The 14014-nt window shown below is 29.1% G+C and overlaps 1 protein-coding gene across 2 annotated transcripts; it reads left to right on the top strand.

Annotated features, from left to right (window-relative positions):
• The first annotated feature begins 23 nt into the window (after window positions 1-23).
• On the top strand, window positions 24-10610 carry LOC126734382 (uncharacterized). Of its 2 annotated transcripts, none has more exons than XM_050437984.1 (5): window positions 24-190; window positions 4384-4564; window positions 4619-4815; window positions 10156-10286; window positions 10344-10610. In XM_050437984.1, the coding sequence occupies exons 1-5, from the start codon at window positions 77-79 to the stop codon at window positions 10570-10572; spliced, it is 852 nt and encodes a 283-aa protein (XP_050293941.1). In that variant the 5' UTR covers window positions 24-76; the 3' UTR covers window positions 10573-10610. The 2 variants fall into 2 exon arrangements, with proteins under 2 accessions (XP_050293941.1, XP_050293942.1); XM_050437985.1 differs by having other exon boundaries at window positions 53-190; window positions 4355-4564.
• Window positions 10611-14014: the final 3404 nt, after the last annotated feature.

The raw sequence follows: 14014 nt of genomic DNA, 5'->3' as shown, positions 1-14014 counted from the left end.
GTAACCTGGAAAGTCTTACCTATAAACGTCACGGGACTTCATCATCCATCATCACACGTCAAAATTTCTCGTAAAGATGTCACACATTTTTCGGCATTCCATTTTCAAAATTCTCAGTTCCTCAAAGAACCATCAACCCATTCTTCGACATGATCAGATCAGGCAACTTAACTTATTCAGGAAAAAACCGGTAAGAATTTATAAAGTTGACTTTGACGCCGCTCAATGTTGATTTTCTCAATTTGTGACGAATCGAACCCTTTCAAACTCACCTCGTTTCTGATCCACGTACTTTCAAGAATTAATAATCAATTAGATGACCATTGCAGTCATTTATGGTCAACGCCAAAGGATGACATGAATCAGTTTTTATTCATTATTAATGATTTTATCGATTCAAGACTAACAGAACCCTATAAGAACCACATTACTTACTACTTAATTTGTTTCTGATTCGTGTTTTTAAAATCATTAACCAATTCTATTGATTTACTTGAGCAAAGGAAAATGAACCAGTCCTGATTAGGTAAATAGGCTTTTCTCTACTCATAACTAATATCTGATCATTTTCTTAATTTCTAAACTGAAACGTGGCAGAGTAATGTGATTATTACTTATTAAAATAATGATTGTTGATTTTATCAATTCTCGTTATAACGTTACTGATTGTCGTGCATTATTACATCAATAATCAATATGATGCTCATTTTATGCGCACAATAAAGAAAAATTAAACAGTTTTATTAAATAGTATTTTTTTTAATTCATAATAATTATTCAACAGTTTTCTCAATTCGCGACTAACAAAACCCTTTCAGAATCATATTTTTTTTATATAATTAATTAATTATTGACGTGCCTTGATAATCAATGTTCAATATTATTGATTTACTTTTGCAAAGAAAAACTAATCAATCCTAACTAAATAAACAGAGTTTTTTCTAATTCATAATAATTATTGATGATTTTATCAATTCGCGACGAAAATCCCAAAATCCGTTTTAAAATCACATTATTTATTGCTTAATTTGTTAATAATCAGCATGCTTTTAGAATCAATAATTCATTCTATTGATCGACTTGTACAAGGGAAAATTATTCAATCTTGATTAAATCAATAGAGTTTTCTATATCTCATAATGATTCTTGATGAATTTTGACAAATAAATGATTAATAATAAATTATTTATCTTGTTGACATTAAATTAGCATCTTATTGATTATTGACCTAATAATCAATAATCATATTCAATTAATAATCAAATATCTATCAGGTACATTGTAGTTCTGAAAGAGTTCTCTTTGCGAATTGAAAAAATTGATTTTGTCAGTCACATCTTTTTTTTTCGTGAATTGATTAAAAAAATCAATATTTATTATGAATTAGAGAAGCCTGAATTTAATTAAGATTGATTATTTTTTCCGTAACACAATTTAGTACGACGAACCCAAGAAAATCAATAATATAGATAATTGATTTCAAAGTCACATTCATTTGTAACCAACAAAACTCTTTCAGAATCACACGTTTTTGATCGACGTGTCTTATTAAAATCTATCATCAATAAAAGGCTCATTTAATGTCACGACAAATGAACCATTTAATCAATTTTATTAAATAGAGGCTTGATTAATTCATAATTATTGATGCTCTTTTCAATTCACGCAGGACAAAATCAATAAGATAATGATTTAATCAATTTATACTTAAGAGAGCCTTAATCTCAATCATCTCAATAATAAATACTTTATTTATTCATGTTCAGTGAGTTTTTTCGAATTAATGAAATACTTATTGCATCAATTCCTGGTCGAAAACATCAGTAAGATGTTAATTTTATTAATTTGTTCTGTAGCTTAACGAAAATCAATTTTCATTATAAAAGCGCGATCTTATAATTTATTTATTTCTTGGCCACGGGCATTTAAAATCAATAATAAACAAATGTCCATTGCATCAATATTGGTCCAATAGTTGCTTAACTTAATTACAATCAATAATGCAAAAAGATGTTTTATTCATGGCTCAACTGAATCATTCCGTGATAGACAAAAATTCTATAATGATAATAGAGGCCTATCACAATCATTGCAACCACTTTAGTTGTTCTTGATTAATAAGCCTTTAAAATTAAGGATCAATTCTGTTGATTTACTTGTGCATAGAAAAATTATTCAATCTGAAATGATTAAGTAGGATCTTCACTATATTCATTATAGAGATATCATAATTTTATATTTTAAGCACATGATTAAGATCATAATTTCCTCAAATCATGAATTCAAGAACTCATTTTATTATGAGTATACTAGATCCTATATAATAAAATTGATTTATTTTTCGATATTTAACAAGCATCTTATTGATTATTGATTTTAATAATCAACAAAATCCCCTATAAGGAACGTTGTGATTCGGAAAAAAATTTGTTTTTTTGCGACTTAATAAGAACTGATTCTGTCAGTCACTAATTGAACAAATTTTCATCTTATTAATAATTTGTTTGCCGTAAATTGATAAAATCAATACCTGATTATTAATTAATTTTATTAATTTACTTGTGCTCATTTCATTAAATTATGATCGATAATAAGGAAAAATTAATTATTTTTGATTAGATAGAATTCATTACATTAATTTTCGGAAAACAGAAATGTTTAATAAGATGATTCCTAAACTCACCATGAATTAACGAATTTCTAATATTATGATTTAGAATAGCTCTTATTTAACAAAATTGATTCAGTTTTCTTTATTGTTGTAATTAAATAAGCGTCTTATTGATTATTGATTTTAATAAGCAAGGAGATGAACTCAGGAACGCTTTTATTCTTAAAAAAATCGTATGTTCGCGAATTGATTTAAATTGATCGATGTAACCTTGTTAGATCAGAGACTCATATGCTTGTGGCCTGTCAATTTTCTGCTTGAATCATAATCAATAATACATAAAGATAGTTTATTCATTGCTCAACTGAATCAATTCGTGATAGATAAAATCGGTAAAATGAGGTTAAAATTTCACAGTCTTAGCAATCAATTTATTCATTCCTGATTGATACAACTTTAAAATCAATAATCAATTCTGTTGATATACTTGTGCAAAGGAAATTTAATTAATTTTGATTAATTAAATCATATATTTTATTTCATAATAAATATTAATGTTCTTATTGATCGCTCTGGACAAGATCATTTATTGATAATTTTATTGGTTTACGCCCAATAGTAACATATTTCACTATTAATACTTGTTTTATTTATTCATGATCAATGAGCCTTTAGAATCTCTATTTCATCAATTCCCCGTCAAAAAGATTAGTAAGATGATAAATATATCAACTTGCACTTAACAGTAGGTTAACTAGGATTTTTGTCCTTAGGGATTTAAAATCAATAATCAATCAAATGCTCACTGCATCAATTAATAATTGCTTAATAGCTGCTTAACTAAATCATAATCAATAATACAAAATATATATTTTATTCATGACGTAACTAAAACAATTCATGATAGACAAGATCAGTAAAATAATAAGAAAGGCTTATCACAATCAAAGCATTCACTTTACCATCACTTTATTTGTTTCTTACTAATAAGACTTTAAAATCAATAATCAATTTTGTTGATTTACTTATGCATAGGAAAATGAATCAATCTTGAATTATTAAATACGTTTTTTTTCTAATTTATTATAAGTAATGATCATAGATTTTCTTCTGCTCATTTAATTATCGATAACAAGAAAAAATTAATTAATCTTGATTTAATAGAGACTTCCCTAATTCGCGTAAGTAATTAATGATCTTATCAGACCACGCTAAACAAGATCAATAAGATTTTACTTATTAATTTATAACGTGTATTTATATAATTATGTTCAAAGACTTATCTCAATAATAATTATGATTTAATTTATTAATAGTCAATGAGCATTTAGAATCAATAAGATCCCAATTCATCAATACCTGGTCAAAAAGATCAGTAAGGATTACGATATTATATAGTTTAATTTTTTCCTTCCTTAGTTGTTATTTGTTCCTTGGCTATTTAAAGTCAGTAATCAGTAAAATGCCTATTGTATCAATTCGTGTTGAATAACTGCTTCAGTGAATCATAACAAATAATACAGAGAGACGTTTCATGCATGGCTCAACTGAATCACTTCAATATAGTCAAGATCTGCAGAATCCTACCAGACGCTTATCACAATCATTGCAATCACTTTTATGTATTCTTGATTGATGAGATTCATTAAAATAAATAATCAATACTATTATACTCATTTCAACATTTTTTTAAGAATTGAATTGTACCATTGATCGTTCAGTTGGTGACGTTCACTTTTGTAGTCAGCAAACGTTTATAAATCAATTCCTAGATTAAAGAAGCAACTCCCTACATAATCGTACGAGCAAAAAAAGAAGATTTCCATGAAATCCTTAAAGTGATGCATCAAAGTTACTACGACGGTGAACCCACTATCATGTCATTGAACATCAGACCCAACTCCGTGCTAGACGAGCTCGCTTTACGATCTTTAGCGGAAGGATATACTTTGGGTAAAAAGGCTTCTATGGAAAAAATTACTTGACCAGAAAAAATTGAATTTTTAGTGGCGAAATGCAAATACAACGGCAATATAGTCGGCGCATGCATCAATCAGTCGTTAAGCGAATGGGATCCGGAGATGCAAGAGAAGTTGGCCTGTTCCGTTAAGCACGACGAAACCCGCAAGTTAATTATGTTTCAGGCTTACGTAAGTCGTGCCCCTGATTTATTCAGGTGTTTGGGGGTCAAGAAGATTTATGAGGTAAGTCAGTTCTTAGCCAATAAAATCAATAAAATGGTGATTTCTTCAAATAAATTTATTTGGTTGAAGTAGAGTGGAGTAGAGAAGGTTCATCAATTATTGGTCCACAAGATTAGTAAAATTATTAATTACTCGTCGATTGTAGTGTGTGTATGTGAGTCAATGAGTGCCCAAAAAAAACTTATAATGTGAATCAATTCCTGATTGGAAATCCTAACAAGCGATAATAAATTTGATTTCATCAATCTGTGGATTGTTTTTTAAGTCGCAATCAATTACTACTAGTTCACAGAGTCCGTACAATTACTTCAATTGTTCCTGATAAATTGATAATATCAATAAAATGACTTGGTTGAACCTGGAACCTTTACAATGAATATTGAGTTTTTTAATTAGTTTATTTGAATCATACAAATTATTCTATTTTCCTACTACATGTCGACGAATTTCTAGGATCGATAATTTATTCATAGTCGATACATTTTTGTAATCAATCACTTACAGATGCTTATCAGAATCATATTATTGCTTTATCCAGGGTAGATGAGCATTTATAAGCAAAAATATTTATTTTTTCATTATTTTGATAATTTCATCAATTTTTGGCCAACAAAAACAGTAAAATAGTGAGTTTATTATTTTGTTTCCAATAGGGATTCAGAAAAAAGTAATTTTTTTATTAGTCGATCAACCTTTCACAATCAATAATCAATAAGCTGAAAATGTTAACATTTAAAAGTATCTGAATCAATATTCCAAAATAGTTAATCATAAGAATAGTAAGATGATGACATCATCAATTGGTGTTATTAATTTTTTCATAGCACAGTCGTCATTCATCCTTTATGATCAATATTATGCATATTTTGTTCTTGATTATTAAATCAAAATTAATAAAATATATATTTTTTTAACATTCATTTGATGATAATTGAATTGTCGAAACAATGGGCTACCAAGGCAGTTGTGCATATAGGTCTCCTGATGGACCCGTCATGCCCCACCGGGGCTTACCAGAGCCCAACGGCCTTAGAGAAACCGATAAGGCTCTCTGGTCTGAAGGACTTAAAGTCACTCGGTACACTGAAAGTGTTACCCAAGTATTTGAACCTGGCACGCGTGAGAGTGCTGGGCACTCCCCAACTACATGGTCAACGGTTTCATCCTCCTCACAGCACCATCGGCATTCCGAGTTGTCCGCAATACCGATAGTATGGAGATGGCTTTGAAGTGCCAGTGACCGGTTAAAAGACCTGTCACTAGCCGAATTTCGCGTCTTTTTAGGCGTAGTAGATTTTTGGTGAGACAGGCAGAGGGCCCACCTATGTGCCCTTTGGCCTGTCTCATACCAGGGGACTCAGTCTATCTTCGGTGGGTCCACTTGTCCAGCAGACCCTTGATTGACGCGAGCGCAACGCATTTAACGATACCAACTATGGGTTCCGGCCCCATCGGCACATTCGCGGATCACACTCTGGCAAGAGAGTCCGCTTCCTCATTACCTGCATGGCCTGCGTGGCCAGGTATCCAGACGAGCTGGACCCTGCAGCCAACCTGTACCAGTTTTTTCAGGACTTTTATGCACTCTAGTACAAGCTTGGAGCTTACCTTTGCGGCCCTGATAGCCTTAATGGCAGCTCTGCTGTCCGAGCATATTGATACGACTGTATTGCGGTGTCCGCAGCTTAGGATTTTCTGTCCGCATTTTAATACAGCGAATACTTGGCGTGGAAGACAGTGACGTGCTCCCCCAGCGAGTATGCCCTACTGGTATGTGGGATTCCACCACAAAGCCCTGATCCAGCTCCGATGATGTTGATAATGATTCTTTAAACAAGTCATATAATTAATATTACAAATATTTCACTTGATTATTAAATTATTATTGAAATGATTTAATTTACTAATTCAAAATTATTCTCTATATTCCTAGATCCTTTTAAAATCAATAATCAATAAAATCCTGGCCTATAAATTCTTCTCTTATTCACAACAATTGTTTTAATTATTTTTTGGTAATCAGTATAATAATTAGATTTCAGATAATCAATCTCAATTCTTAAGCAATAAATTAACAAATAACAATCAAAAAATAAAAAACTACTTTATTCATTCGTTAAATCTTTAAAATCAATAATCAATAAGATCCTAGCCTATAAGTTCTGTTCTGAATTATAATATTTATTTCAATTATTTTTCTTTAGTCAATCTTTGTAAGCAATATTTCGCATATTTTACCAATTCTTGATTAATGAATCAATACCGTTCAAAAATCATAATATTTGTTATTCGATCCTTTACAATCGGTAATCAATAGGATCCTAGGCTATAAGTACTGTTCTGAGTCAAAATTATTGTTTTAATATTTTTATTTAATTAACCTTTATAAACATTATTATGCATATTTTGTCAATCCTTAATTATTAAATCATTATTGAAAAAATATCATAAAAATTACTATTAATATTTCTCAATACATTCAAATCAATAACAATAAGACCTTTGCCTATAAATCACGATTGCTATAATTATTTCTCGTCAATTAGCTTTTATAATCAATTTTATGTCTATTTTATTAATTCTTGAGCAATAGGACAATATTAAAAAAGATATAAAAATTATTTATTTGTTAATTTTATAAATCCTTCCCTAAAAGACAATTATTGTTTTAATATTACTCATAAATCAATTTCTAAAATAAATATTGTGCACATTTTATCAATTTTTGACTAATAAATCAATACTGATAAAAAATTATAAAAATTACTATAATAATATTTTAAACTTTTAAAATCAATTAGTAATAGGATTTTAGCTTATAACTCCTTTTCTGAACTATAACAGTTGTTTTTGTTATTTTTCGTCAATCAGCCTCGATAATCAATTGTATCCGTATTTATCAATTCTTGAAATATAAATCAATATTAATAAAAAAAATAAATATTACTGTATTTATTTGTTGACCCTTTAAGATTAATAATCAATGAAATTCTAGCTTATAAGTATTGTTGTTTTGTTTTAATTTTTTTTCTTCTATCAACTTTTCTTGTAACTAACTAACAATATTGTGCAAATTTTATCAATCGTTGATTATTAAATATATCAATAATTAATAAGACCTTGGTCTATACATTTTTCTTTTAATCAAAAAAATTGTTTTAATTATTTTTTGCCAATCAGTCTTCATAATTAATTTTATTCCGATTTGATCAATTCTTGAGTAGTAGATTAATATTAAAAAAGATTCTTTAATTCTTTATAATTAATAACTAATAGGATCTATAATCTATAAAGCCTTTTCCAAAACACAACAATTGTTTTAATTATAACTTGTCGATCAAGTTCTTTAATAAATATTATGCACATTTTTTCAATTCTTGATCAATATATCAATATTAATGAAAAGAAAAAATTACTTTTTTTATTTTTCGATCGTTTAAAATTAATAAATATTAAGATCCTGGCCTATAAATCCTTTAGTGAATATAAACAAATTGTTTAAGTAATTTTTTTCCAATCAGTTCTTATAATCTGCACTGTGCATATTTTTCCAATTTTTGATTAATAAATCAATATTGATAAAAAAATCATACAAATGTCCGTTTTTTTTATGTTTTTAAAAATTAATCATCAATAAGATCCTGATCTATGGATTCTTTTATGAATCAAAATAATTGTCTTAATTATTTTTCATCAATCAGTCTTTATAATCAATTTTATACATATTTAATAAATTCTTCATTAATAAATCAATGTCGATGAAAAATCAAATAATCATTATTATTTATTTTTCGATCCTTAATATTATGCATATTTTATGAATTCTTCGATTAAAAATCCTATATTAATAAAAAATTATTTATTTATTTGTCGATGCTTTAATTCAGGCGGTTAATCAGTCTTTATAATCAATATTACATATTTTTTGAATCCTTAATTATTAAATCATTAAAAAAATATCATAAGAATTACTCTATATATTTCTCAATCCTTTAAGATCATTAATGAATAAGACACAACTGTTTCATTGATTTCGTGTCAATCGCTCTTTATAATCAATCCTATACATAGTTTATCTTATTGATAAATATTGATAAAAAATAAGAAAAATGATTTTATTTACTTATCAATCCTTTAAAATCAATGACCAATAAAATCCTACCATATAAATCTTTTTTTTAATTCACAATCATAGTTTTAATTTTTTTTCGTCAACCAGCCTTTATAAGCAATTATATGCATATTTCATGAATTCTTGATTACAAATGTTTCTTAAGGTATAAACTAATCCCCAAGTTGAAATTCTTGAGTCTTAATCCAGTGGACAGTCCACTGTCTAAGGATGGTTTGTCCCTAAGTCATCTACTCCCACTAAAACCCAAGTATTTCAAAAGCCAGTAATGATATAAATATGAAACAAACTGTCCTAGGTTCAGGAAGGACTGGCCTACAAATCATTCTTAAGATGTGAACGAAAAAATATATAAATTCTTTAGTTATCTGACTCTGAAATCCACCAAGGGATTAAATTCGAATTGCAATCGAATGTTATTCACTCTACAGGAGGTTCTATAGGCGAGGGAGTCTAGGAGTTTGAGGATATGAGAGGCTCACTGAGAAATTGAAATCAAAATAGATGTAAAGTAATTAGGAAAAATGAGGAGCACCTTCAATTGGTCCATCCTCATGACTCTAGATGACCAGATTTAAAGTACATACCGACAAGAGAAATAAGGAGTTTGCATATGCAACAGGTACAAGAGTTGTTGAGGCAGGATAAGATTTCAATAATAAACTAAAAGGTTGTATGTAGAAGAACGTAAATTAGAGAAATGAGGAGTCTACAGACATTTCTTTGTGTAAAGACGATTTTTTTAATCTTTTTTAAAGAAATGTCTAAAACCTATTGACTAAAAGGAGCACTCATTCGAGGAGTGCCTGCAAGAAACAAGAGATTTTCTTGTCAAATAAATAAATTGGTCTTATGGTCTATTTAGAAGACACTTTCAGTATTTTTTTGAAAAATTAACTAAAATCTATTTACTAGAAGTGAAGATAATGCAATTTTTATTCCAGGACTGCCTGTAAGAAACAAGGCTTTGTCTCTTATTGATTATATTGGCTTGGGTTGGTTCAACCATCTGTGAGAAAGCAACAATTTTAGTACCAAGCTTATTGGTCTGAAGTTTTCTTTATGGTGGTCATTCAAATAGTAGTGTAAATAATTTAATAGATCTTATTTGCGTCCAGTTGAGTAGTTACCAATTATCTTTATTATGAAATGTTTGGTCGTCAAAGTCTCATCATGCATATAAGTTCATTCGAGTATTATTTTTACAGATGGCGTACCTCTTTGTCAACAGATCCCACCGTAAAAAAGGACTCGCCTTTAGACTCTTGGAAGAATCGAAATCCTTAGGGGCAGATGCAGGTTTCCCTGTAATCAGATGTGACGCCACCAACGTTAACACGTAATAAATCATCAAATTTCCATCAATTTTCTCTTCATTTTATGATGTTCTTCTTAGGGCAAAAATCTGCGAGAAACTGGGGATGCAAAAAGTGGCCGATATCCCTTATTGCACCTATTTGGACCAGAACCTGCAGCCGATCTTCCAACCTCCGTGGCCCCATCAAAGTACGCAAATCTACTGCGATTGCGCGCCCCAGTATAACGAGCTCAAGAGGAAAATTCAGAAAAAGGGAAATTTTTTAAAGTTTTCCAAGCGACAGCACCATAAGCAACCATATGTTTAAATTGTCAGTCATGAAAAAAATATATTCATTGTTGTGCACGATTATTATTTAAAAAAGAAAAAAAAAAACGGTTTTGTAAGTAAATTGTGGTTTCTGGTCATTATTAGGCTCAATAACGAAAAAAAAACGAACGTTTGTTAATAAATTATATTTGGTTTATTGCTACAAAGAGTAAAAAAGGAACAATCCAATTCAATATCGTTATTAATTATGCAATTATATATTTATTACAAAAAGGTTTTTTTAATGGCTGGCCCAATTGGAAAGGTCACTTAGGTTTGGCAACCCCGAAAAGTCAAAAAATTACTATTAAGATTTAATAGCTGTCAGCATTAAATGTCAAATAAATACGGGGTGAAGATGTTACAGTGTATTTACTAGTGACAATATTTTTTTAGAATTTTTCAGGTATTTAATGTCATTCTTCAAAACTTCTAGACATTAAAAATTATTTCTGAGTTCTTTCAGGTATTCAGGAGTAATTTTTGATTTTCTTCCAGGCATTTAACGTAATTTTTCATTTTAGTCCAGGCACTTTTTTTCACTTAGACCTGGCAACAGCGTAACGCCAAAAATGAACACTAAGATTGGATAGCTGTCAACGTCAGATGTCAAGTGGATACAGGATGAAGATTGTACAGGGTTGCCACGCCTAAAAGACGGTTTTTAATAACATTTTATGCTGACTTAAGGAGGCATTTTTTGAATACTTTTGCGCTCTTTTCTATCATTATGACAGGAAATGTCTCGAATAATTAAAATAGACGGTGATATTGCTGTCATTCATCTCTTCAGGAATTTAACGTTATTTTATAACACTTTTAGGTATTGGAAATGAATCCTAGTTTCTTCGAGGCATTTGACGAGATTTTTCATTTTAGTCTAGGCACTTATTTTCACTCAAACCTGGCAGCAGCGAAACGTCAAAAATGACAATTAAGATTTAATACCTGTCAACGTCAAATGTCAAATAAATACAGTATGAAGATTGTACAGGGTTGCCACGTCTAAAAGACGGTTTATAATAACATTTTATGCTGACTTAGGAGGGCAATTTTTAAATACTATTACACTCTTTCCTGTCATTTCTGTCACAGGAAAAGTCTCGAGTAATTAAAATAGAAAGTTACGTTACATGATGTCTGCAAGGATTGAACGTTATTTTTTTTTAACTTTTAGGTATTTGAAATTAATCGTGAGTTCTTTCAGGCATTTGACGTAATTTTTCATTTTATTCCAGGCACTTTTTTGCACTCAACCTAGAAACGGCAAAACGTCAAAAATGACAATTAAAATAAAACACCTGTCAGCGTCAAATATCAAATAGATACAGTATGGCGATTTTACAGTGTTGTCACACCTCAAAAAGGGTTTATAATAAAATTTTATGCTGTCTAGAGGCAGTTTTTTTTAATACTTTTTTACTCTTTTCTATCGTGATGATAGGAAAAGTCTCGAATAATTAAAATAGAAGGTGACATTGACGTCATTCATTTAGGAATTTAACGTTATTTGTATATAAATCTTTTAGGTATTAGAAATTAATCCTGAGTTCCTTTAGACATTTAGACATTTGAACAATAGTCTTCTTCAGTCATTGAACAATAATTTTTGTAAATAAGTAACATTTAAGGTTATGTTTCATTTCAAAATTTTCGCTTAAGAGTGGCGACACCGGAACATATAATTATTTATTTACATAATGTCAAACAAACTTTTTGACAGCTGTTAATTGTCATACTACTTGTATCCCCACGTAGACAATTCTTAAACTAAAAATTATTGTTTATATTAAATTGTTTTCCTTCATTTTAAATGGAAATATCTATCAATTAAAAAACTTAATTTCTTAGCGATGTTTCAAAAAACACAATTCAACGTCAAATGCCCACGTGAAAATCACATTAAAAAAATATGTCAGCCTTAAACGTCAATCAAAATTTGATATCTGTCATAAATAACAGTTTTGATCAATAATTCTTTGGTGTTGCTATCCATCGTATTTAAATTTATGCATTTAAATGATTTAAGACAAATATAAAAATGATTTCTAGCTGAAAACTGACAACACAGGAATGGGAAAAGTTAATTAGGTTAACGGCTAACATCAAAAACGTTAGGCAGGAATTGGCGGCTGTCAACGTCAAATGTCATTTGTCAATACGCACTTCTCAGTTGATGACTAGATTTATTAACATTTGATCTAAATACTACAATTTTGCTATATAAATTTATTTTTCTTCGTATTTCGACTTTTATCATGTCTTCATCAGGCATTTTAAGATTATTTATAAATGTATTTAAAAAAAAATGTCTTTTATAAATACAGTATAATATTTTGTAAAAAAATGTGTATCTGGGAGTTTAGATCATTGTTTAAGTTATGTACGTATTGTTTAGTTATATGAGTTATTTGTGACCTTATTCAATGCATTTTAGCTGGTGGTTTTATATTTTCCAGGCATTTTAAATAATTTCTCATTTCTTCTAGGCACTTGTTGCACTTAAATCTAGCAACACCCAAACTTCAATAATGACAATTAAGATTTAAGAGCTCTCAACGTCAAATGTCAATGAACAAATATTTTTATAAGAGATTTAAGAGTATTAATATATATAACAGTATATTGATTTGCCTAATATGAAATGTCAAAGAGGTCAGTTATAAATTAATAGTGGTGAGATCTACAGTTTTATTATTAAAATGAGACAAATATAAAAATAAACTGAAAATGAATATTTTTTTTACTTTTTCATTTAAAACTGGCAACACTAGAATCGATTGGGTTAACGTCAAATGTCAAAAATGTTAATCACGACCTGATATAGCTGTCAACGTCGAACGTTTTTAATTTTACTGCAAATTGCTATGCAAGACTACAAAAAAAATAAGAAAATTTCTCCATTTTTCGATATTCATTAATCGTTCATCAAGGATTTAAAAAATAACTCCACCTAAAGATATTTAAAAAATATATGTTTTATATATGAGGTTTGACAGTGTTGTTACACCTCAAAGATACAATATTTAATAAAATATTCAATCAGGAGGACAAACTTTAACTATTTTTAAACTGGTCATTTTGACGGGAGAAGTCCTACCTAACGCACTAAAACAAAAAGTGATATTTATGTCAAACTCGATTTTTTTAACTGGCCTGCAAGATCTCCAGACTTGATGTTTCTGGATTTCTGCCCCATGTTATACAAAAGACATAAAAGGCTATAAATGATAACATTAGACAAGCTTATATGTTGAAAAGGAACTAATGTCAAGCACCATGATATCCATTCAATTTATGTAATTATTGTTAAAATACTTTTATTTTTGATTTATGATTTTTCGTGTAATTTTAATAAAAAAAATTTTTTTGGCAAAATAAATAAATTGTACATATATGTAGTTTGTTTAAGTTTTCTAGGCATTACTTACCCGAACTTT

The sequence above is a fragment of the Anthonomus grandis genome, chromosome 3, assembly GCF_022605725.1.
Source record: "Anthonomus grandis grandis chromosome 3, icAntGran1.3, whole genome shotgun sequence".
NCBI lineage: Eukaryota > Metazoa > Arthropoda > Insecta > Coleoptera > Curculionidae > Anthonomus > Anthonomus grandis.
The sequence above is the reverse complement of the archived record's forward strand: the minus strand, read 5'-3'. Positions and strand labels throughout refer to the sequence as shown.